Here is a 25,105-nt window from a genome sequence, read left to right as displayed (position 1 = left end):
AGATATGAAATTAGTTACTCAATCAGCACCACCAGAACAAGCATTTATTTACATATTTCATTTTCCTAATGTATAAGTAAGACGATGTGGTAAGATTGTCAAAGGCAAAGATTTTAGCATTCATAGATCAAGGCTACGACCTCATTAGCAAAAGTCGGCTAAAAAAGGCCATGACATGGCAATATGAAAAACAATTCAAACGAAAACAGCCTAATGTATGTATAAAAAAAAACACACGCCATACAGCAACCAACAACAACCACTGCATGAATTGCAGGCTCGTGACTTGGAACAGGCAAACACATAAGACCTCCTTCGTAAATTTTACGGACGCCATCACGAGTTGGTTGACCGTTTTGGGATATCTGTTTCACGATTGATATCAGATATGTTCCTTATGTCGTAATTAAAATCCCGTAGCGGTTCACGAATGTAACCTATCGTTTTTGTTGGTGTTCATGTTGCTTAGTCTTTAGTTTTCTATGTTGTGTCTTGTGTTCTATAATTTGTTTGTTTGTCTTTTTCTTTTTTATCCATGGGATTGCCAATTTATTTTCGATCTATTAGATTGACCGTCTCTCTGGTATCTTTCGCCCTTTTTTACCTGGGGCAGTGGTGATACAGCACTTCATAACTAGGAATATCAGTCGAAATTAAAAAAAAAACAACAAAACGCTCGAATCATCAGATTGACAAAAAACACAAAATAACAATTATAGCTTGATGCATCTTATTGTTCTCTATCTTATTGTTCGATAGCTTGAGTCTGGTCGAAAATAAGAAAGTACAATTATAAATCATAACAAAGTAGATTTGGGAAATTATTGAGTGCTCAATTGAGGTAAGACTTGGATTTAGTAAAAAAAAAATGTCGAAACTAGATAAGAAATCTGAAATGTAATTAAGATTTAAAAAAAAAAATCGAAAAAAAGAACTGAAAATACCCCAAACACGAAAGTAATATCAAGGAAACAAAATTCAATTTGAAGCAATAAACCCATTTTGTCAAATAGTGTGAAATACAATGGAAAATTAATATGACAAATGAGTAATCATAGTGAGTGACATCTTAAAAAATGTTTAGAACATACTCACCCCTTCTCGTCCAATGAAAAGTCAGTTTTTTCCCCTCTAATTTTCATAGTACATAGTTTTCCATGCACTATGAAATGGTATACATGATCAGAATGACTTTTCATTGTCAGTTTATTTTGAAAGTGAACTCTTAATAACTGCAGTAATGAAGTGTACAATCCCCTGAGGCATTTTCCGTGGTAAAAGAACCTACTGATTGAAAATGAAAGAGCAAAGATTAAAACAAAACATTTTGAATTTTGCAAATTTTCATACATTTTCTAATGGGACACATATATAGAATAAATAAAAAAATCAGGGTAAGGATGTAGGTTAAAAAATATCTATTTATTATATACCTGGCATTTGAGGGTTTTTTTTTTCAAGACAACAATGCCAGACTACTGATATATACATGTAAAGCAAAATATTTGTTTTTCGGTGGAACACAATACATATAAAATTTTCAATGAAAAGTAAGCATTTAATGTTTATGGTCTGAATTTAAATGCTTATACAGAGTTTTTTATTTATAAAAAGAATCAACTTTCAAAAAGGGGATTTACATACCATTGTGTTTCTTTTCAATATTAAAAAAATCTAAAGGTATAAAAGTATTGAATTTTTCCTGAACCAGAAGAAAAACAATTTATCCATTCGGTCCTCACAAACTATGTCAGTGCTATTTCATTTCATCCATTAAAATGATGATTACCTATGTTTTACATTTGGTTCATTATAAAAAGTGAACTCTTATTAAGGTTTGAATATTACAATGGGAAAGGCTAATTTTGTATTATTATGTAAAATGTGAATATGTTCTAAATTGGTCAGACAATACTTGGTCATGTTTTATGAAGATTTAAGCCCTCGGCTTCGCCTTTGGCTTAAATCTTCATAACACATGACCAAGTATTGTCTAACCTTTAAATATATATTTGATTTGCCACTGGATATTGAACAAACGTTAACTTAATCCATTCACCTTGCAAAAAGAAAGGGTAATAGTTTATAAACAAATTCAGCGACACGTCGACTTTGAAATAGACAGGCATATTAATTTCATAGGTATTTCAGTAGTACATGTAAGGCATTATCTTTTCGTATTACTCTCCTACCTTTCTACTCTTTTCAGAACAAGAAATCAAAGTTTACTGTATCTCCAAAATCAAGAAAATGACCCTGATAAACTTTGAAAAAGGTGCTGTGTGCCGCAACATTATTAACGTTTCTTTTTATTGTTAACTATACACACCGTCCTGTTTTCTCGCAAGTGTCACTACTTTCGGAAGAATTTCACCAAAAATGTCGTCATTTTACATATGCCTTAGCTTTTGGGTTTTAAGTATTATCATTGCCATTTGTTTTCACGTCTTTAACAAACAAATCATTTTAAAAGGAAATTGGAATATATTCTAAAATATAAATATGTTGTTTCAGTAAAACATGATTTTAATCTTTATCACGAAGTCCTAGTGTCGAATTTCATTTATGAAATAAGTAATTTTGGTTAAATCATGACTTTACGTGTTTTAGTATATTGAAGGACATATTGTCTGATTTAAAAATAAGGGCCTCGGTGGACAATTGGTCTAAGTAGTTCTTCTACTGTAATCCCTAGTCAGTCAACACTTAAGGTTGTGAGTTCAAACCCTGCTCGTGCGGTTGCACTCGATTTCAATCTTAATTGACTTGTATTGTGTTTTCATATTGGCCGAGTTCACTTGAAACTCTCGAGTTAACTTTACTTACTCGGGTTTCAACAAAACGATTTTACATGAACCACTCGAGTTAACCCCTAGTACCCTGGTTCCAACCCCCACCGAGTCAGGGTTAAACTCGAGAAACTCTTGAATGACGTCAACCCAATGAGAATATTTTATGTTTTATGCAATTGGTCACCTGGTCTTACCCTAGAGTTGCTTAGAGTTGTTCCGAATATCAACTCTAGTGCGTTATCGCGAAAATCTATTAACTCTGACTGAAGTCGATTGAAAAGTTTCAAGTGAACTCGGCCATTGAAGGTCGATGGTTGCTGACGGGCACTCAATAAAAACTGTCCGCCACGAAATAACCCGAAAGTGCCGCCTAAAAGTTGCGTTAAGCGCCAACATTCATTCAATCAATCAATCAATCTGATTAATAAAATACCTCTGTAAATGTTTGAAAATAGCCGCAATATAGCTTTTATGTTATGAGAATCTTATGAGGCGGCGTAGATCAAACAACAAATTGTAATCCATCTATCAATAGTTTAAATCTCATATCGTAAAACGAGGCGTTTATAATCCAATTGAAAGCAGAGTGAAAATCAAATTAGGACCTCTTCTTCTTTTTTAGGTTTTCAGTAGTCCTTCATTTCTGACGATTATATACTGTTAATACATGCAATACTCGTTGAATAAAAGTAAAAATAAAACAGAATTAAAAAACAAGTATCACATGATCTTCATTTCACATTAACGTTTTTCATGTGATAAATAAACTTTATGCAACGTAAGAGTTCATAGATAGTATATAAATAGAAAGTATTGATAATATACACACTGATACATGTGATATGTATTAATTCAGGTAAATTTTAAGATATATACAATGGAGCTACTCGGAGTTATCTCTGTACCAGGATGGCTGTTGACCATTTTGCTTCTGATTCTAACATTTTGCCTGTAAGTCTACTTTCATTTTATATCCAACTATAAACATGATAAATTAAAGTTACCTGCGATTATGTATCCGTAAAATAGGTGAGCCGTCATACTTCATTAATAATACATTCATGGCATTGTATCGCTTAAAAACCCACGATAAACAAAATCATGAAAAGTCATCCATCATCATTTGGAGACACCAGTGGTGTATCATTGCTTAGGGTACTGCTCTTACATGTATATTCTGCTATAAAGATGTTATTTGATATATCCAAGCCAAATTGAGGTTTATTGTCAAGTGAGTTATTGTTTTGGAGATCAACTTCAGCATGTTCAGTTATTACCCATGTTATTTCAACTGATCGGGCGGAGCTTACTTTTTAATTATTGTAAGGACAGTCTTTTTGAAGATGTGCGTGATAAGGATGATGGCCGTTATAATTATAACTGATTTCTAATCACCTGTCAGTGTTACCAAACAGATATACAAATGAACTGAGTGTATGATATAGGACGAATAACTGGACACTTTTTTGATGAGTTATCCTGAAATACCTGTCTATAGATGAACTGGTCTTAAATAAGTGAACCAGTTAAAACCCGCTCAGTCAAGTGAAATAAATCAAGTAATAGCAGCCATGCGTATATTTTGTATTGTATTATGAAAATTATTGATATTGTAATGTTTATGCCCTTTGGGGACTATAATTGGAAATAAAATATCTTCTTCTTCTTCTGTACATCAAATTTAGAATGCAAAGATATTACAGTTTGTCGGTTTTCTTAACGTTTAAGACCTGTTTTGTTCTATGGGGGCCTTCTATTTAAACAAAGAAATGTGAGGTATATATATAAAAGTAGGATATGGTATGATTGCAAATGAGATAACTCTCAACCAGATACCAAATGACACATGCATTAACAACTATAGGTCCAAACCGCATACTCAGCTATAGAAGGCCCAATATCTAACAGCCTTTTCCTATACATGTATATGCAGGGTTTATATTTATTTTAATTATGTTGCTTTATAGATATTCAAAATGGAAGCACAGTTTGTGGAAAAGGCTTGGTGTTCCTGGTCCAGAACCAACTCCTTTTCTTGGGATTTTGAAAGAATATTTTAAAAAGGTAATTAAATTGAATGTTTTTTTCAGGTTAAAGGACGATTTGATACTTTTTTTAAAAAAAAATTTCTTAAAATTTTACATTCACTACTTGCAAATCTAAACGTCGCACAAAACGATCAGTTTGGTCGTCCGATTTTGATTTTGTCAACTGCCATGATTTCCGACTTTTTTCTCATCACGAAGGTGATAAGTTGTGTTAGATTCAAGTCGGATCAAAAGAAACATTATAAAACGTAACCGCTAGTTAAACCAATATTTAAGAGGAAAAGCAATGCCCGGTCAACGCCCTGACATATATAGATAATTGATCATGTCCTCCTCATGAACTTATTTTATCATTTAATTTAAATTTTGTATACATTATCCTGTTTGTATTTAAATGTCACATACTTTCAATGGAAAACAATATTCGTATAAATAAAAAGGAATCATAATTATATTGCTAACAGGGGGAAATCACTATACATATCAAAATAAGTTTTACACATGTATATGCATATTCAGGACGTAATATGTTACAGTGAAACAGTCTTGTGATACTCTGATACTCTGATAATCATCGATAGTTTATACATTTAACAATTCAATGCTTCATTTTGTAATTTTATTGGTGTCTACAAGCGTTGACCGGAGCACGTCTTGTACAATTTTAGTGTATAACTGTGAAATATATATATCAAGCCTTTCAGTATTTTTTTTAAATTTTGGCTTCCACGATGATTCAAAGTTGCAGAATTGTACAAAACTTTTTTTGATATATAATGATAGTCTTGAAAGATTAATGTGCGGGAATGATCAATAAGGTATACATATACTTCATATGCACGAAACATTTGCAACTGGACGTAAACAAACACCAAATAGATTGATACATTTCTATCCCCAATCATCATTAATTGGCAACATAACAGAAGAAAATATATCCATAAGATCTACACACACACAAGTAGTTTTCAACAATGAAAAGAAATTGCCATGAAAGGACTACACTGACCAAACGCATAAATGTCTAACTTTTTAAGTTAGAATATAATCGTTGGGAAAAGAAATAATGAACAAATCGCCATAATGATGATAACTGAAAAACACAAAGATCGTTGACTTCAAAAGCTGAATAATACAATACACATAACGTTAGAGAAATAGAGAAATGAACTTATTATTAGTGTCCGGATAGATTGTTATGTATTTGTACTCCAATACAAAAATCAGACACAATCAACGTTAAATTTCTATATTGTAGGGTTCATGTAACACAGATTTAGAACTTGTGAGGAAATACGGCAATGTTGTCGGGTAATATAAAATTTAAACACAAACAATGTTTGAAAATAAAAGGACATTCATAAATAACATACATCTGCACAGTAAAACAAACCAATAGTCAAAGGAGAAGTTGCACCCCATGAAATATCATTCTGAAAAATTACACTAAGCAACAAGAACCCAACTGGTCAGCAAATAGTCAGTAGAATATGTTAGATGATTAAACTCATCAACCCGTGTTATAAGAATGGTGAATGAACATTTTGAAAGTTTACCCGTCAATTAGCAAACTATTGTATATATAACAGGTATACGAATACCTTTGTCACTGAAAGGAAACACAATCCTCCATCTACGAGGAGACAAAATGCCGAAAGTTTTACCCAGTGGATGGACGGAAAAAAAGCCGTTGCTTCGGCTGCAATTCATGAACCTACCACCAGTGCAAGCGTAGATAACATCTGTCAGACGCAAGCCATGGATACAGTTATTGGTATACCACTTACACCAAAAAAATATCGTGGAGAACCAGAGGGACTCAACATCAAGACGGACACTGTCACTAGTCCGTACAACTCCCAGAAAGCATGCCATCGCCAGTACTTCTATACCCCAACCAAACCTAGAAGTAAGCTTCACAGAGGGTTTTGACATTGATGGCCCCGACCTACTTCGCACACCATCACATACATCGCCAATATCCTTGCCAGATCCAAAGGCCATTTGAACTGCCTTCGCCTTACTAGAACGGTCAGACACTCCTTACCAACCTTAACCATCAGGTCGGAGCAAGATAAAAGGGAAAAGAACAGCAGATCCAACACTTCAAGAATAGATTATTGTAGTCCGCAATATCTATTTAGATAGCCAGACGTTAAAACCCCAACATCAATCAAACTTTTGCCTACATTTGTAAAGTAACAGTAGTCCTTTACATCGTAACAACCATTCTCATTCAGAGTAAGGTCCTCTCCGCGGTCCACATTTAAGCCATGTCAATGAGACAACTATTCAACATAGTAAATCACTGATATATATATAATATCAAAGACAATGGTTTGGACTTAGATACCAATACATTAAACCATAAAGGTTAAGTTACAGGATAAAAAAAATACATGCTCACCGAGGACTATCTTTTTAAAAGCACTTTAGCTTAGAGCAGGAATTGTATCTTTGCCCTGGTTAAGTAAAATATCAGATCAGTAACATCGATCTCCCTTGATATATATCATATCACCCCTTGCCTGTTACAGTACTTACTAGAGATTAAGGCGAACAGACGTAATGTTTATGCGCAAATTTAATGGTCCGATGTTTCTCTTTGCCAATGTAATCAATAGAATAAAGAGAGGTAAAAACATAATAGAAAAAACTAAACAGGAAATGACGTATTTAGTGAATTCGTTTCAGGGTTTATCAGTGTCATATACCAAGTTTGTTAGTTGCTGATCCAGAAATGTTGAAAGTGATTTTTGTTAAGGAATTCTCTAACTTTCCAAACAGATTTGTAAGTGAAAATAAAACATTTACTAATCTATGTCAGATGAAAAGAAATAGTATTCTAGTTAATGTATTTATATGATATATGCTTCATACTTTTTTAGTTTTAGAAATGCGAATTGATAACTTCAAATTTTCAAAAGATTCACAGACAAACGCAATATTTTATTTTTAAAATGATTTTTAACAATTAGTCCAACAGCATACAATTCAGTTTGATATATTATATTACTAGAAACTTATTGCAGATACCAGTAAAGCCGACAGAACGAATGTTAGCTGGTGTAGGTTTGGCCCAGGGAACACATTGGAAGTTTCTCAGAAGTACAATTTCACCGACATTTACAGTGGGAAAGTTAAAACTTGTAAGTTATATCACAATCAAACAGCAGTAATCAATCATTTAGCATCAGTATCATAATAAAAGATCAGTTTAAGCTTTAATTGGTGAAAAGAAGGTTCAGTTGGTATTAAGAAAAATGGAAACTTTATAGTTTAATGGCTATTTCTGCTGGGAGAGTGTTTCAAACGTCTTTTCTGATAAAAATGTTGTTGGATTTTTGTAACATGATCAGTTAGGATCATTATACTAAATGTTAGTTTAAGCCTCAATTGGCAAAAAGAAGGTTAAGTTGGTATCTGGTAAAATGTAAACTTTATAGTTAAGCTTCTATTTCTGCTGTGCGGAGGTGTTGTTGGATTGTAGCATCATTTATCCAGTATCTTCCCTTTCATTATGTATACGTGTTGCATATCTTCTATACGAAACATATACTTGTCCATAAGATACCCTTTTACAACACAAAAAGATTGGAAGTACTGTTTAGTAACGTTTGATGAAGGACTTTTGTCTTCGTGGGATGGAACTACTCAGTTAGTTCTAGACACCATAAAACTGTCAAATATTTGTTTGTTCAAGTGAACTGATGATTTTCAAATTATACCTAGACATTGGAAAAGTGCCATTTGACTTTCAGCTACGAATTAATGAATGTTGGCATTTATTTATAATAAAAACTATGATTAAAGGTGATTGTTTTCGTTCTTGATAAACTTGGATACTATAATTGTGCTTTATTACAATTAAAATTGAGAAAGGAAATGCGGAATGTGTCATAGTGACAACAACCCGACCATAGAGCAGACAACAGCCGAAGGCCATCAATCGGTCTTCAATGTAGCGAGAAACGCCAACACCCGGAGGCGACCTTTAGCTGGCCCCTAAACAAATATGTAGACTAGTTCAGTGATAATGGACGTCATACTAAACTCCGAATTATACACAAGAAACTAAAATTATAAACCATACAAGGCTTACAAAGGCCGCCAGTGGCTCTTGACTTGGGACAGGCGCAAAATTGCGGCGGCGTTAAACATTTGTTTTGAGATCTCAACCCCTCCCCTATACTTCTAGCCAATGTAGAAAAACGAACACACTAATACGCACAGTAAAACTCAGTTTAAGAAAAGTCCGAGTCCGATGTCAGAATATGAAACAGAAGGAAATAAACAAAATGACAATTATACATAAATAACAACAGACTAAGTAAACTAGCAGTTACTGACATGCTTTCATCATATGAATTTGAGGCACAATCCCTCCTGTTAGGGGTTTAGTAATATACCATCATGAATTATATGAGAAGAACATAACCCATGTGCTAACAACTGGTTATTAGTCTAGTTTTGATATAAACCACTTTTTTATTCAACTAGATATATTAGAACTTTCTATTATTTTTGCGTTCATTTTTGTTCAATGGTACTATCAGTATCAATTCATCGTAACATTATACAGTAATACAAAATTTTCAATCTATTAGAATAAAAAAAGGTAGATAATACCAAACATTACGGGACAATGGACAAGGAATAGAAAGATAAGACAATATCATTTTACCCAGGGGCAATATATAGATGTTTTTTCCTAAAAATTACGAAAATACAAGGAAAATATGAATATGAAATTACCTTATCAATAGCAAAATCAAAAGCTCAAACACACCAAATAAATAAAACCAACTGACCACTGTGCCATTCCTGACTTGGTACAAATATTCCGGTATGTTGAAAATAGAGGGTTAAACCTGGTTTTATAGCTAGTTAAACCTCTCACTTAAAAAGGTGTTACACATCTGACGATATTTTCGTTTGGTTTGTCCTCTAGATGGTACAGAAAATCGAAAAATGTTGTCAAGCTTTGGTAGAAAACATCCACTCACAGCGGGGAGACAAGAAACCTGTTGATATGAAAGAGTAAGTGTCATGTGATTGTTCATCCATAATGTCTTCAAATATACACTTAATCATCAGAAGTACCGAATCAAGATAGCACGAACTCTTACAGTGAATAATTTAAAAGTAAGATCAAACTGACAAAATGTAATTAAACTTCTAGTCTGTATAATAAATAGAATTACATGTATTGTCAAATAGATATAAGAAGACGTGGTACTAGTACTATTAAGACCGCTCATCCAAATCACAATTTGTAAAAGTAAACCATGCATACAATACAGTTTTGATCCCGTATTCAAATTTTGATGAAAATTTGCATGTTGGCTATTTTTTACCTGATTAAATCAAATATTTAATAAAAAATATACCTTCATGTACTACTTTTGTTTAAATTAAGGTTCAAGTTTCAGATATTTCTTCAAAATACGGATTTGTGGACGTATTTTTCATATCGATAGAAACACATAACTTTTTTGTAGTAAAAGATAAACACGATCTGTTTTTTTGTTGAATTATTTGTAATCTATGTGTTATATAAATATTGCATAAATTTGTACATTTTATTTTTACCAATAACTCAAATTATCAAAAGATCATGTATGTAGGAAAAAAACCGTCGTTTTTTTTTTTGCTGTATATTAATCAAATTTAAAAAAAATGCAATATTTACGTTTTCAGGAAAATTGGTACACATACTCTTCTTACGTAATCAAACCAAATGTCATTTTAAAAAGAGGGATCCATGCATTCGTTTTCAAGTTAAATCAGTTTGAATGATAAAAATCAACCGAAAACTGCATCTGTTCCCGATAAGTCATCGTTTGACGTCGCGAAGATAACAATTTACGTTAGCAACGTTATTACCTCCCCTGTAACTGTATCGTATGCCCTTAAGTAACCGTAAAAGAAAGAAAAAAAATGTTTGTATTTTCAGTTATCTGCGTCATAACTATGTCGACTTGACATTCAATCAATTGATAATTATCAAAGGTACCAGGAATTATAATTTAATACGCCAGACGCGCGTTTTAACTACACAAGACTCATCAATGACGCCCAGATCAAAACGGTTAGAAAGTTTTAACAAATATAAAGTTGAAGATCATTGTGGACCCTAAATTCTAAAAAGTTCTGCGAAATACGGCTATGGTAATCTATGCCTGGGATAAGAAAATACATAGTATTTCGAATAATTCATAGTTTTGCTAACAGTAAATTTAAAAATTGACAAACGGCTCAGATTAACACCATTGTCACGTAAGTTATAATTCAAGGCCGTAGGGCAGGTCTGTTTAAAGTGAGGCAAATCGCCGAGCGGAGCGAGGCGAAAAATTTTTGGGCTTTTTTTTTAGGGTGGTTCGGGTGCCTGACATGTACGGGAGAAGCTTTTTCCAGCATTACCATCTGTAATAAAAAATAAAAAAATATAACAGAAATGCGTTTTTTTTATTAACTAGCCTAGTAAGTAACAAATCAAGTTTCAATATTAAAGTTAATCTCTGTTGGTCAACTAAAACTTTCCTTTTCTCCTGTGACCTGTACTGCTTCAACACACGTTCTTGACTTATGTATATATATATATATATAGTCCAACATCAAGTGATAAGCTTCTATAAGACGAGCATCAATAAGAATATATTTATTATACATAATCATTAACCATAAGAATAGGTACAGAGAAAAATAGACCAACATTGTTACTTAACCTGATTTTTGACGTTCTAATGTCACAAGTGATCACAAGTTATCTAAACATTCCGCTGGAAGACCTATCTGAACACATTATTCTGATGGAAGACCTTTACTTGGACACATTATTCTATCATTTTTTTTAAAAGTCATTGGTTTGACCTACCGCGGTTCGAACCCACGACCTACCGCACTAGAATCAATGGAACACGCTTGCATACAACCAGACAATGCTGATCATAAACAGAAAAAGAAACACGAAAAAAAATATTTTTAAACAATACCAAAAATATATCATTCCTACTTTTACTAAAGATAAATAAAAATCAAGAATTGCCTTATACATTTTTAAGACTTCCATAGAAAAGGCGCTTCATGATTTTGTTTAAATTAATTATGAATAATTATTATATTTTTGGCCAATGAATTATTTTACTGTAAAGATTAATAACTATAATCGATTTAAAAATAAACCAAGGAAAGTATTAAGCCAGCATATTTATAGGGGTGTTTTTATACTCATGAGTTACCTTTTTCATATTTTTTCTCTTTAAAATACCCATCTTCAACGAGTTTGGTAACGACATTAAGATTTGTTTCAATTTTTTTTATTTTGATTTGTATTCGGAACACTTATTTTTTTACCGTCATCGATTCGCTATGGTAAAAGCTGCAATCGCTGCTGCAGATTGAACATATTGGATGTAGTAGTGTGCTGGTAGATAATTTGAAACGCGAAACTTGCATATTGATAATGTAAAATCTATAATTAAAAAAAAAAGACACTTTAAAAGTTTGGTCGTCGTTTCAAAAGTGAGGCATTTGCCTCATTTGCCTCCATTACGCTACGGCCCTGTAATTCCAGGTTAAGATCGTGTTTTTTCTTTCGTGAATCGGTCCAGTTGTTTCGAGTGTAGTCAAGGTTCTTTTTCAATGAAATTGCTTGCGATCAAATTAATATACTGCAATTGCATAGTATAATAGTTTCATCCACGAACAGTAACAGTATCATTTTTTTAGATTGTGTGGAGCATTTACTATGGATGTCATATCTAGTACAGCTTTTGGTATTGAGGTTAATTCACAGAAAGAGCCAAATAATAGATTTGTTTACTATGGAAAGAAAGCAGCCATTGGACAACTTGCCTCATCATTTGCTGTGTTTATCAGTAATTTATTTATTAACGACTGTATAAATCCTTTGTTGTTGTCGTAATTAGGTGAACCACATATAAATTAAGAACACAGATTATGTTTGACATTCAGATCAACAGTATACGACACTATAAGAATAAAGAGACGTGGACAAATTACGAATGAAACAACTGTCCAATAAAGTTTAAATGAAGTGTATATATGTGAGTAATTATAGGGAACCATGCGGCCTTCAACAACGAGAAAAAAAACATATTGTAAAGTCGGTCGTAAAGGCTAACGAGTAAATTTAAGAATCGTTATAACCAATCAAAAAATTATTGAATATTCATATGCGAATTAATTTTCACAATTCTATTTTTCAGTTATAAATTCATTGCAATCTTTTTATCGATCTGCTTATCAATAACACTTCTGTTTTAAAGTTAGGAGAATATTTTATATTAATCTCATTGAACTCGGAGTACCTAACATAACCCCGAAGTTATTCATGTTGATCAGTATTCTGTTTGTAGATTGTGTGCTGTTGCTTGTATTTTCGTATTGGCAATGATATTGTTTTTATTTTTTGTACTTAATGTGGTTGATTGTCAACTTGTATCTACTGCATGTTGGTGGTGCTTTGTATACTAGTAAAGCATCATACTTAAGCGACTATAAAATTTGAAATATGTAGCATTAGTTCAGTTGAACCCCAAATAATTGGAACCTTGCTGAAATTACACTCAATCTTTTTAATTTTAGTAATTAAAGCTTAGTAACGTTATTATGTTGCAGTTTTACGGATGATTATTCTAAATTCAACATAAAAATGTCCACAGTGATGCACTCAGTATTCAGCCCCTTAATTTATCATTTCACACTATTAAAGCTGTACCAGTACAGCGTCACAAGAGATTTATAAAACGTATGGACGAATATATATTGAAAGTGTTTCTATTTCAGTGATGTTTCCATTTCTGAAAAATATAATTGGTACCATCTTGCTCCATGGAAACCGAGTTGGCAAAGATGTGATTGAATTCTTCGACACTGCGCTACGGTCTGCTATCGAACTTCGAAAGGACGGAAAGAATGAGGTATTGGAATACAATATGAATACAATAGATCAGAAAATATATCGTTCATTTAAACATACGTGTAATATGTTTGATTCAGTTCCTCAATCCTATTTTTTTTTAAATATACAATGTATATAAATGGTTTTTACGCTAAGTCTTTATTTTGGATTTTGGATTTCAAACTGATTATATATTAAACTTTCCCAGCTATAAATTTTACCATGAGCAACAGTCTGAATTTATTCAAGTTGTTGATGTTGTGCACACGAAACGGATTTGGAGATCGATAAGGTAAAAGGGTCTTTAAAATGTGATTTTTGTGTGCACAACACCTTTTCACATGTTTAATTGAATAAATTCAGACTGCTTCTAACTGTCAAGTTTACATTTGTGAAAGTTAATCATAAATTCAGTGTTAAATCCCACAACCAAAATAAAGCTTAAGCTGAACAACCATTACTATAGCTTCCTAAACGATTTCAGATTTGAACATCGGAAAAAAAAAACTCATAAAAGATACTAGACTTTGGTATTAGTCAATTTGTTTTTGAAATAAGGAAATAATTTTCGACGATACATTCGATACTAGTATCCCTTTAATAAGTTGGAATAGTAATTTCAACTTCTTCTTCTTTGGTTGCGTACAATGTACAAGTAAGCGTGAAGTGCGGATGTCATTAGTATTGTTCGCATATATTATTGCTTATACCAAATTATTATATATTCTATAGCAATACCAAGATTTCCTACAATTAATGATGAACGCAAGACACAAGGATGAAAAAAGAGGTCAGAAATAAATCAATCATTTAAATTAAAATAAAAATGTGTGTTTTATGTAGTCTGACTATGGAAAATATATAATGAGCCCTGTACAACAGTAATAAAAAAAAATCGAAACAGACAACATTAGCAAAAACTATCATTTAACTAATGATTGTGTAAAACCAAATTACAAAAAAAAATTCTTTTCCATTTGTGGCTTTAATATCTGATTACTACATTTTGTAACTGCAAACAGTTGATTGTTATCACTCATTGCAAAACGTTGGTTTTAAATACTTTTTGCAAGCATTTGATAACAGTTTATGTTCACTTACTGTTTTCATATTTTAAGTTATATTTTTGTTTACTGGGAAATCACAATAATTCATTGGAACCAATGTCATACGTAGGAATAATTCCATATAGTTCTTAATTTATATGAACTAATGCAAAAATCAAGAAAAAGTCAAATTACATTTACTTTGCCTTAATGTTATATGCTTGAAGACGCATAGATATACTTGTAACACCATTATTTTTAAATGAATAAAAGGGTAGGATAAACTTTAGTTTGATGTTGTTTATATCTATATCATCAATAGAATAGTAATATGTATTTAACTAATAATTTTTTCCAATATTCAGGTTGCTATGTAGTCTAATTTTTAATAAAAACATTTTGACAGATGATATTTTGGCAAAACTGCACTTTAAAAAAAAAATCTGTAACCGAAATTAATTGCAGGACAAAGCAAAACAAAATTGAATTGAAATGGTAAAGGAGAAAACACCATTAGTCCAAAGTGTTGAGGATTTATGATCACAATTCATTATATAAATCGTGTCTTAATCGACCACTTGTCTGCTAGACGAATGATACTCAAAGGACTTATACCATACATCATGTTGTATCGACTTTAGGGGTTAAGTCAAAAACATCTGAAAGAATCAATAATTGTTTTACAACTACAGTTACATGAGTATATACAGCAAACGACGTGTTATACATATATATATATATATATATCAAAAACCACTATTGGTATTAAGATATGAATCTGAATCAGGGAAGAGTGATATCAAGGACTGTAGAAACCGAAAAAAAAAACCACAAGTTACTTATGCAAATATAATCTTAAAACAGATTGGAAGTCTTCATCTCAAAGTTACATAATCTTCCACAATCTTGAACAATATTTTATACCTCATTACAAGTTCAAAGGAACAACTAGTACCAATTCAGGTAGTCTGTGTGCCTTGAACTACAAAGAAGAGGATAATTTGAGTAACAAAGATAAGACCATCACTGGCGATGAATTTACAACAAAATACTGTTATAAAATCTATATTGCGAATAAAGAATAATAAAATATATTTAGATTACCATGGGTCATTATATTTAGATAATTATGTGTAATATAACTCCTCTGTAGAAACAATAATTTCGATTGAAATAGTGACAGAGAGACACAACTTTGCTTTGCTTTTTAATGTCTTTTAATACAATGTTTATTTATTTTAAAACATATTAAAGTGTTACAAATGACTCATTTAAAAAAATTAAAGGCGACCATTACATTGTTGTGAACTATACGATGACTATTCGGGAAGTGCAAACTTGTATGTTTTATATTTTAGGAAAATAAAATGTACTTAATACATATGTAGCTTTACTTATAAGTATAAGATCAGCTACAAATTTAATTAGTAAATTTTATACTGATGAGGATAAGTAACAATAGGCCTTCAAAAGCTGAACTGTTGCTCAGTCTAGATGGCCGAGTGGTCTAGTGCGCTGAACATAGTTTAGGCGGTGTTGTCTCGATATAAAAATCCGAATCCCGGCGAGGAAAGAACAGAAATTTGCAAATTTAAAACTGTTGGGCGTATATTTAGAGAAAATTGTTATATATGCGAGTCAACATTGAAAACAGCGTTCAAACCTATGATTGCGTTGGATAAAAACCTCGATTTTTTTACGTGTGCATGTAAAACAAATGTCATTGTAAAGGGGTCTAAATACAGCATAAACAACATTTTCTAAAAGTCCAAAACAGTTAAAAATATATTTTAACAAAACGCATTTGACTAACAGGTCGAACAACTGATGTTCATAAACCCTGCCGACTGCCATTGACGGTTGCAAAATAAATTGATCATAAGATGTAACAAAGTGGATCTTTATAGTAATTTATTACCAAATAGAAAACAATAACTTGCGGCAAAGATGGTAAACCACAAACGTAATTTACCTCAATCTAGCGGAGGGAAAATATAATACTAGCCCAAACGAAATAAATACAAACAAGTCTAAATTAAAAAAAAAAACAACGTTCAAACCTATGATCGTGTTGGATAAAAACCGTTTACATGTAAAACAAATTCGTTGTAGAGAGGTCTAAATACTTTACAAGCAACATTTTCCAAAAGACCAAAATAAGTAAAAAAGTATTTAAGATAGTATGTATATACCAATTAATATTCAAATACTCATTAAACACTTATTTATACAGGTTTAAATGAAATGGAGTTGAAATCAAACGCCATGACGTTCTTCCTAGCAGGATATGACACAACTGCCAATACACTATCATTTGCTTGTTATGCATTGGCCACTAACTCAGATATACAGAAGAAGCTTATTGAGGAGATCGATACCGTTCTTTGTGGGGTAAGTTCTTATTTACTCTGTAGCCGATAACCATTGTCTAAACCAAGTTATGTTTAAAAACTACGATTTGAATGAAGAATTGTCTCATTGGCACTCATACCACATCTTCGTACACTACACACACAAGAAAATAAATGAAAATAAAGAGGCCAAGCACTTTTAATACAAGGCAAATTAGTATAACAGAATTCCTTTAATTTCTTTAAATGTGTTCTCATGCTACGGCAAATAGTTTTAAAAGGTAATGCAATCAATTGGCATTTTGAAAATCAAATACCATTTTCTGATAATACTATTTACAAACATAACGTGAATAAAAAATAAATATATTGATACTTTCGAAGGTAATTTAGTCACTACCTGTATAAGATTACATGACATTAAAGTTAATTAAACACAGCTTGTGCAAAATCAATTTGTTGTCTGTGGGCTTGTTCAGAGATCTCAAAGTTTAAAATCTAATTATCAAAATACTCACAACACTCGACGTTAAGAATTAAATGTAGGTTAAAATGATATAAACGTACATATTGGATCGATTCAAATTTTTGCTTGCAAGAATTAATATGATTACAGCTTAAAACATTTGCTTTAACATAGGAAAAACCGCAATATGAAGACATATCAAAGTTACAGTACTTGGACAGATTCGTGAATGAAGTTTTGCGTCTTTATGGAGCTGCAACTAGGTAAGTCATAAAAGTATATAAGAAAGAAGTAAAACAACAAAAAATACCGAGCTCTGAGAAAAATTCTCATAAAGTTCATAAGCAAATGGCAAAATCAAAACATCTAACACATCAAGCAAATAGATAACAACTGGCATATTCCTGACCTGATAAAGACATGAAGAGATATGGCTTTTTCAAACACTCATGAATCAACGATTCATAAATCAAATGAAATCTAGGGATCAACATTTTTACTCAACAATATTTTTTTTGTAGTTTTCAACTATAACAATTTTATTACTGGAAAATAATTTTTAAATTGTCAGGATATTATTGCACTGTAAATTCCGGCCCACTGATGGTAAACTGGTACACACTGATGATGTCAATATCTGGTCGGCTATTATTTACCTCGTTGTTTGTTAAATCTATATAAATATAACTAAAAAATATATAATTTGTATTGCTTTATGTCAACGGATATGGAAGTATTCACGTTTCAATTTCTTCAATGTTTCGCAAAATTATTGTTGTAAAACATATTTCTTTTAAATAAGTCCCATCTGATTCTGCTGAAATGAATTTACAATAAATAGTTAACGATAACGATTGATCGAATGTTATAAATCTAATTTGATTATACCAAAAAAATAATAAAAACAAAATCGGATTTGAATGATCATGACCTTATTAGTAGGCACATTCTTCTGATATGCATGCCTTACCATCCAAACCAATACACACTAGTCAAATTCACAGTTAAACAATTTCAAATAGTTAAAAAAATCTTTACAGTAGTCATTTATTATAGGGTCGTATGATCTAGGACAGCAAAATAACACCAACCGTGTGTTGAGACCCAATCAATTTGTATCAGGCAATGCATTCCTGATGATGACAAAAACAACCCAAACAACATGTGAAGTTTATATTTTATTTGCTTTCCATAAGCCTAGGTACATTGCTGTTTGTATCCATTAGATACAGTCAGTATAATGTAAAATTGCAGTAAAATAACTGCTTTCACAACCGTTTTGTAGATTTAATAGGGAATGTCAGAGCGATATCACGATTAAAGACACGTTTATTCCGAAAGGAACAGACATAAGTGTACCTTCATTTGCATTACACAGAAATCCTGAATTCTGGCCAGATCCTGACAAGTTTGATCCTGAAAGGTAAATGGAAGAAAAGTTATGTATAAAATAAGATAATAAGATGTGTGGTAATTGTCAATGGGACGATTTGCGAAAGAAACCAAAAAAACACAGACATTAACAACTATAGGACACCGTAATGCCTTCAACAATGAGTCCAGCAATACATAATAAATTATAATAAGAGGACCCGAAATTACAAATGTAAAACAATTCAGAAAACTAACTGCTTCAGGATTATTTTACAAAATAATAAACGAAAAACAAATATGATATACATCAACAAACGAGAATCACTGATTTACAGGTTCTTGACTAAGGACAGGCACAAGTAGTTTATGCCTGGGTGAAACTAGTTTGAAAGTGTCCTATGTTGGGACAGTGGTAAAACAGAACACTATAAGAATCCACTATGAAATCATTTGAAAAAGGCTCGACTCTTTGATGGATACAAATCAGAAATAAATATAACTAATACACTGGATGACTGGACTGGACTGGATGACTGCAGAATACTTATACACAACAAGACACTAAGTACAATTCTGAGAATACTCGCAGCCACTACATCTAGTCCATAGCCAGTAAAAACTTACATAGTCCATTTGTAGAGATACCATATGTATTGTGTATTAACTGTTTAATTGAAATTATAAGAGTAATGGATTTTCTTAGCATTTATTATTGTCGTAACATAAATGCTTCCTCCCTTTAATGTAGACATGCTTTTTGGATATCCCAGTACAAAGTGACGATGAATTCTTTTTTTTAAATTATCGTTTTAAAAGGAAAATATTTATATATGAATAATGATGGATTTAGAAAAATATCGTTATCCATTCCTTTGATATGTTTGAGCTTTTGATTTTGTCATATGATACTGGACGTTCCGTTTTAAATTTTCCTCAATTTTTTTTTTTATTTTACCTTTGTAGTAAAACAAGTGACTTTTGTTATATTTGAAAGAGTATTGATCATTTTCATCATGACAGCAGATTTGAATTTAAGGAAAGGCAAGTCGACATAATGCATGTGTGGTTAGCTCTTAGCACTGTTCGAACCTCAAGTGTAATAAATGCATTAGATAAATGCATTTGGCGACTGTATTGAAAAAGTTCTTGTAATAAATATAGTTTTCATTTAAAATGTATTTTTCAAAGCTGAATACTATTTTATATGCATTATTAAAATGTTTGTTTAACTCATATAAAGGCTTTTCATTTGTAACAGATTTACTGAAGACAACATCTCCAAACGACCAGAATATAGTTTTATCCCATTTGGCATCGGTCCAAGAATATGCATTGGTATGAGGCTGGCATTACTTGAGGCAAAAATGGCTTTGGTGTATATGCTTCAGAATTTCTCTTTCACCGTTTGTGATACGACGGAGGTACGTTAAAGTTTCTGACATGAAATTGACATTACATCATTTATACCATAAATGATAGATGCAAGGTTATTTGGTTATTATATAAAATAATATGACTACCTTTTATATATTGTGCATAAAGATGGAATTATGCTAATCTGTATATTATCTAATCTGCAATCAATTGCATATTCATGCCCAATATATCATGTACTGTGTTACACCTCTAGATCTGTCGAGGATAGGTATCACTTGGCCACCGAACGCTGAACTTTTATTCAGTCATGGTAGTCGAGTTGTCTAGAGCACTGGACACAGTGCAGGTGGTGTTTTGCTTTCGATATCAAAATATCATGAGTTTGATTCCCGGCGAGGGTTGAACAAAAATTTGCTTCCGAAAATTTGTAGATTTATCATTTTTGTGCTGATATTTAGGGTAAATATGAATATTATAGGTGTTTTAACCGTGTATCACATTCACTTATGATCCAATGGAGAGATCTATCGTAGAGTGGTCACTTGTTTAGGCGTATCTTTATATGACGCCCGACAAGCAAAAACGACCCTTATAACAAAAAATAATGAATTATCAGATTTTGTATTTATTAAACAGAAAATACTAATGCCAACTCAATGTAGAAAAATGGGAACAAACGGTGAAAAACTAGTTGAGAAATTTTAATTTTGTTCACACATGAAAACGTGCTCTAACGTAAAATTCAACATAACGTTTGAATCATACACTTTGACGTCGATTTAAGATTGCTGCAATTTACTAGTTTACTCTTCTCCTGGTGCTTAACAAAATGAATCCAGATATTCCTTTCTAGCGACGAATTTTTATATATGGAAGTTCCTACCTAACACGTGCAAGTCCGACTACATGAATAGCTACAGGACGAACCAACAGATCGAATAATAAAGGACAATGAAGAGTATCTATTTCTTTTCTAAACCTGTGTATTTTCCTTTTGCATTATTAATTCCTGATTCATCACGAGTAGCGATGAAATAATGGTACTTTCTGATACCAAAAAATAGGTTTAAACACTATAGATAAAATTGGTTTCTAATCTCGCCATTGCTAGGTAGTTTCATCGTTCTCTTACACTGTTAAACGACTTATCTTATTGATGATGATTTTCGAACGAATTCTGCTACATGAGATATAGTATCACAGTTTGATCGTCAGTATTTTTTAGCTTGACAAAATCCACCTAACGTTTAGTATGATCAACGAACTTAGGCTTATTTTTCTAATATTGTCTAGTTAACACACACAAAGTAAGAAAGTCAGTCAAATACCATTTTTTTCAAGTTTATTTGTTGGATTTCAAATATAAGAATATATTTTATTTTGTTAGCGATTTCATTTATTTTGCAGTGTTATTTTTGATGTGATAAAAAATCAAGAAGTTATATTATATATGCAAAACAATAACGTTAAGTTACATTACTCCATGGTAACGTTACTTAGTTACATAGATATAAGAAAATGTTATATAGGAGTACCAACGAGACAACTCTCCATCCAAGTCACAATTTGTAAAGTTAACCATTATAGGTAATACATTGATAAGACCCGTGAAGGATGAAAACGTTAGAACAAGGATGCAAATATTTTATTATCTACTAACCTGATTTTGTGTTTTTTTATATAAGAATTTGTACACGACTTGATTTAATATTTTTAATATATATAAATATAATATTTGTAATTTGTATATTATACAGATATTGTATAGACGTTGGCGCTTTATTAAAATAATTTATTCATTTATTTAATTCATTTTATATGTATGTAATGAAACATAGATTGTTAGATATTTTGAATTATTAAAAACATATTTTATTGCAGATACCGGTCACATTTGAAAAAGGATTTGTTCTGAAGGCACAGAATGGGGTAGTTTTGAATGCAAATCCTCGTAAAGACACACAATAGAATACACACACATACTATAAGGAATTTATGACTCGATTATTAAAAATAATTGTTAATTTGAATTGAACGGTCTTTCATATAATAGATACATATAAGCAGGCAATGTTAAAATGATTTGTAATATCACTTCATGTTTAAATTTGTTGTTAGTTACAAGTGGTTGCGTGATTGTATAATAAAAATGTTATGCAAAAACATACATAAACAAAATGATATGTTCTGAAATTGTAATATACATGTACAATGTACCACACAAATATTTTTGTATTAGGGTATTGTAACGTAGTGTGTTTTTTGTTCAATTGAAAATAGAATAACTTCTCTTCCAATACCTGACCTCCACCTAAACTTCATATACAATATGAAGCAATAATTGCTGCCTGATCAGTTCAGATAATCAAAAACATTTATGTAATATTCTTGATTATGTCTTGTGGAACCAAATTTCGCTTAGTATTTTTGTGATTTGCAAGAAATAGCACAAATTATGATCTTTATACACACCATGATACAACTGAAAAGCGTTTGACAAAAATAAGCAAAATGCAAGCATGCGTTGGATAACAACAAAACACTTTTAGTGCACCTTTTCGAATTTAATGATCTTGTCATTAACATTTAGAAATATGCAACAGCTTTACCCAGAAGTATATTTCATTTAAAATGTAATCTGTAAGGATGTTAGTATGTGTAATATATATTTTTGAAGTAAAACTGTTGCGCATTATTAAATGAAAAAAATCTATTCAGAATATGAGCATTTAGGTAGATTTCGACATGTTTATTACGTCATGGTTACTCAGAAGCAACTTCGACACAAATAAAAACAAAATGGAATCAAACCGACCCGATACAGGTGAAGCGGTTTATGACCAAAAAATACCTAAAATAATATTGAAATCACTCTAGGATTATTAACCTCAGGGTGTTGAAGCCTTAGTGTATTAATACAACAATAGATACAAATCGAGTTGATTTTATCAAGATATACCCGAGTACTCGGTTGGAAATATACCTACAAAACGGTAACACAAAAAATACGTAAACAAAGCTATTTACGTAAGTATCTAGGACAGGGAATTACATACAGTTATGAATAGTTCGTTACCGTCAAGTACTAACTAAGCAAGACACAATAATCTATTTAATATCAAGATATACCCGAGTACTCGGTTGGAAATATATCTACAAAACGGTAACACAAAAAATAAGTACACAAAGCTATTTACATAAGTATCTAGGACAGGGAATTACATACAGTTATTAATAGTTCGTTACCGTCAAGTACTAAGTAAGAAAAACTCAATAATTTATTTAATATAATTTAATAAACACCCATTAAAAAGAAATCCATGTCAAACAATAGTACTTTTTTTCTTTATCGTTCAGAAACGCTTTGAATGGTTACAAAGTCGTAAAGATTAGACGTTCTAACTTTTAACTGAGGGTCACTAGAAGATACCATGAATAAAATTATGTTATTTTGAAACATTTTCTTTGAAACAATTGTTTGTGTTGCCCTTCAGTGTTTCTATTGTGCCATTGTTTTCCTCTCATAGATGACGTTTTTCTCTCAGTTTTAGTTTGTAATCCGGATTTGTTTCCTCTAAATCGATTTATGACTTTTGAACAGCCGAATACTGTATGTGTTACCTTTATCTTGTCAACTTTATTGGTGCCAGTAGGTTTTGCAACTTTGCAAAGTATAGTTTTACAAACTAAATATTTGCCCTGACGGTACACCGATGTACCATGTTAAGTTTAAAGTGTAATCATTGTTAAAGCTTACGCACGTATTTTTCAGGCATTTTAAATGACAATTTCACACCAGCATTCGAAACAAAAAGTAGTTTATTTATTGATATGATTAATCAATGATGTATTTTTACCTAAGTAGATAAATTTTACAAAAAGAAGGCAGGCAACTGAAGAGTCGACTTTTGTTTGGGTAATCGAGACTCGGCACCACCGACTGATACTCACATTCTCGAGTACTCCTTGACATCTCGTCTATACACTGACAGTATAAGAAACGACTACTGATATGATGATACCTCTAGGCACTGATAGTTCACCTTCAGAGGTATCAACCAAATGCTGTAAAAATTGAAAACAACACGTTATCAGTTTCAAGTGTCAAGATAATAATAACCTGACCTATTGTCAATAAAAACAACAATATTATGAGTTAACCATTTATGCAGATTCAAGGGCTAAATACTGAGTCATACCACTTTCTTTCTCAAACTATACTAGTTATCAGTAAACACGGAGGAAATCATGTATATATGTACATCATCACCACCTCATTTCCTAAAAAAGACTATTCCATTATCCAGGTTTCATCACATTGGACCTAGAACATTGTGATGATCCAGGACTAAGCATATTCACAAAGAAATCTTTGAACAGGTTACTTTAATCTTATAAATAGACAATATTAAAAATTACAAGTTTGTATTGCTATTTTTTACTTCAAATATTGAAGGTAATCTCATATATAAGCCGACTTGTCATTTTGCGTTGATTTTAGGATCGCTTTTAAGATAATAATATGAGAATATTTCTGATATCTACAAATATAGTAAGACTGTATCTCATCATTATGCTTAACACGTAATGGGTTATGCATATGATTTTATTTTGAGAATTATTCACCTACTCAATTATAACATATTTACAGACAATATAAATTTAAATTCACAGACAATACAAATTTAAATTCACAGACAATATAAATTTAAATTCACAGACAAT

The 25,105-nt window shown here is 31.6% G+C and overlaps 1 protein-coding gene across 2 annotated transcripts; it reads left to right on the top strand.

The window, feature by feature from the left end:
- Nucleotides 1-1,960: 1,960 nt before the first annotated feature.
- Nucleotides 1,961-23,837, top strand: LOC143079009 (cytochrome P450 3A21-like). Of its 2 annotated transcripts, XM_076254110.1 has the most exons (15): nt 1,961-2,275; nt 3,649-3,743; nt 4,760-4,856; nt 6,099-6,151; nt 7,535-7,631; nt 7,873-7,989; nt 9,792-9,880; nt 12,572-12,720; nt 13,652-13,785; nt 14,499-14,556; nt 17,046-17,203; nt 17,804-17,892; nt 18,915-19,052; nt 20,262-20,424; nt 22,262-23,837. In XM_076254110.1, the coding sequence occupies exons 2-15, from the start codon at nt 3,670-3,672 to the stop codon at nt 22,346-22,348; spliced, it is 1,503 nt and encodes a 500-aa protein (XP_076110225.1). In that variant the 5' UTR covers nt 1,961-2,275; nt 3,649-3,669; the 3' UTR covers nt 22,349-23,837. The 2 variants fall into 2 exon arrangements, with proteins under 2 accessions (XP_076110225.1, XP_076110224.1); XM_076254109.1 differs by lacking the exon at nt 1,961-2,275 and having other exon boundaries at nt 3,545-3,743.
- Nucleotides 23,838-25,105: the final 1,268 nt, after the last annotated feature.

This window comes from Mytilus galloprovincialis, chromosome 6 (genome assembly GCF_965363235.1).
Source record: "Mytilus galloprovincialis chromosome 6, xbMytGall1.hap1.1, whole genome shotgun sequence".
Taxonomy (NCBI): domain Eukaryota; kingdom Metazoa; phylum Mollusca; class Bivalvia; order Mytilida; family Mytilidae; genus Mytilus; species Mytilus galloprovincialis.
Note: the sequence above shows the minus strand (reverse complement) of the source record. Positions and strands in the feature narration are given on the sequence as shown.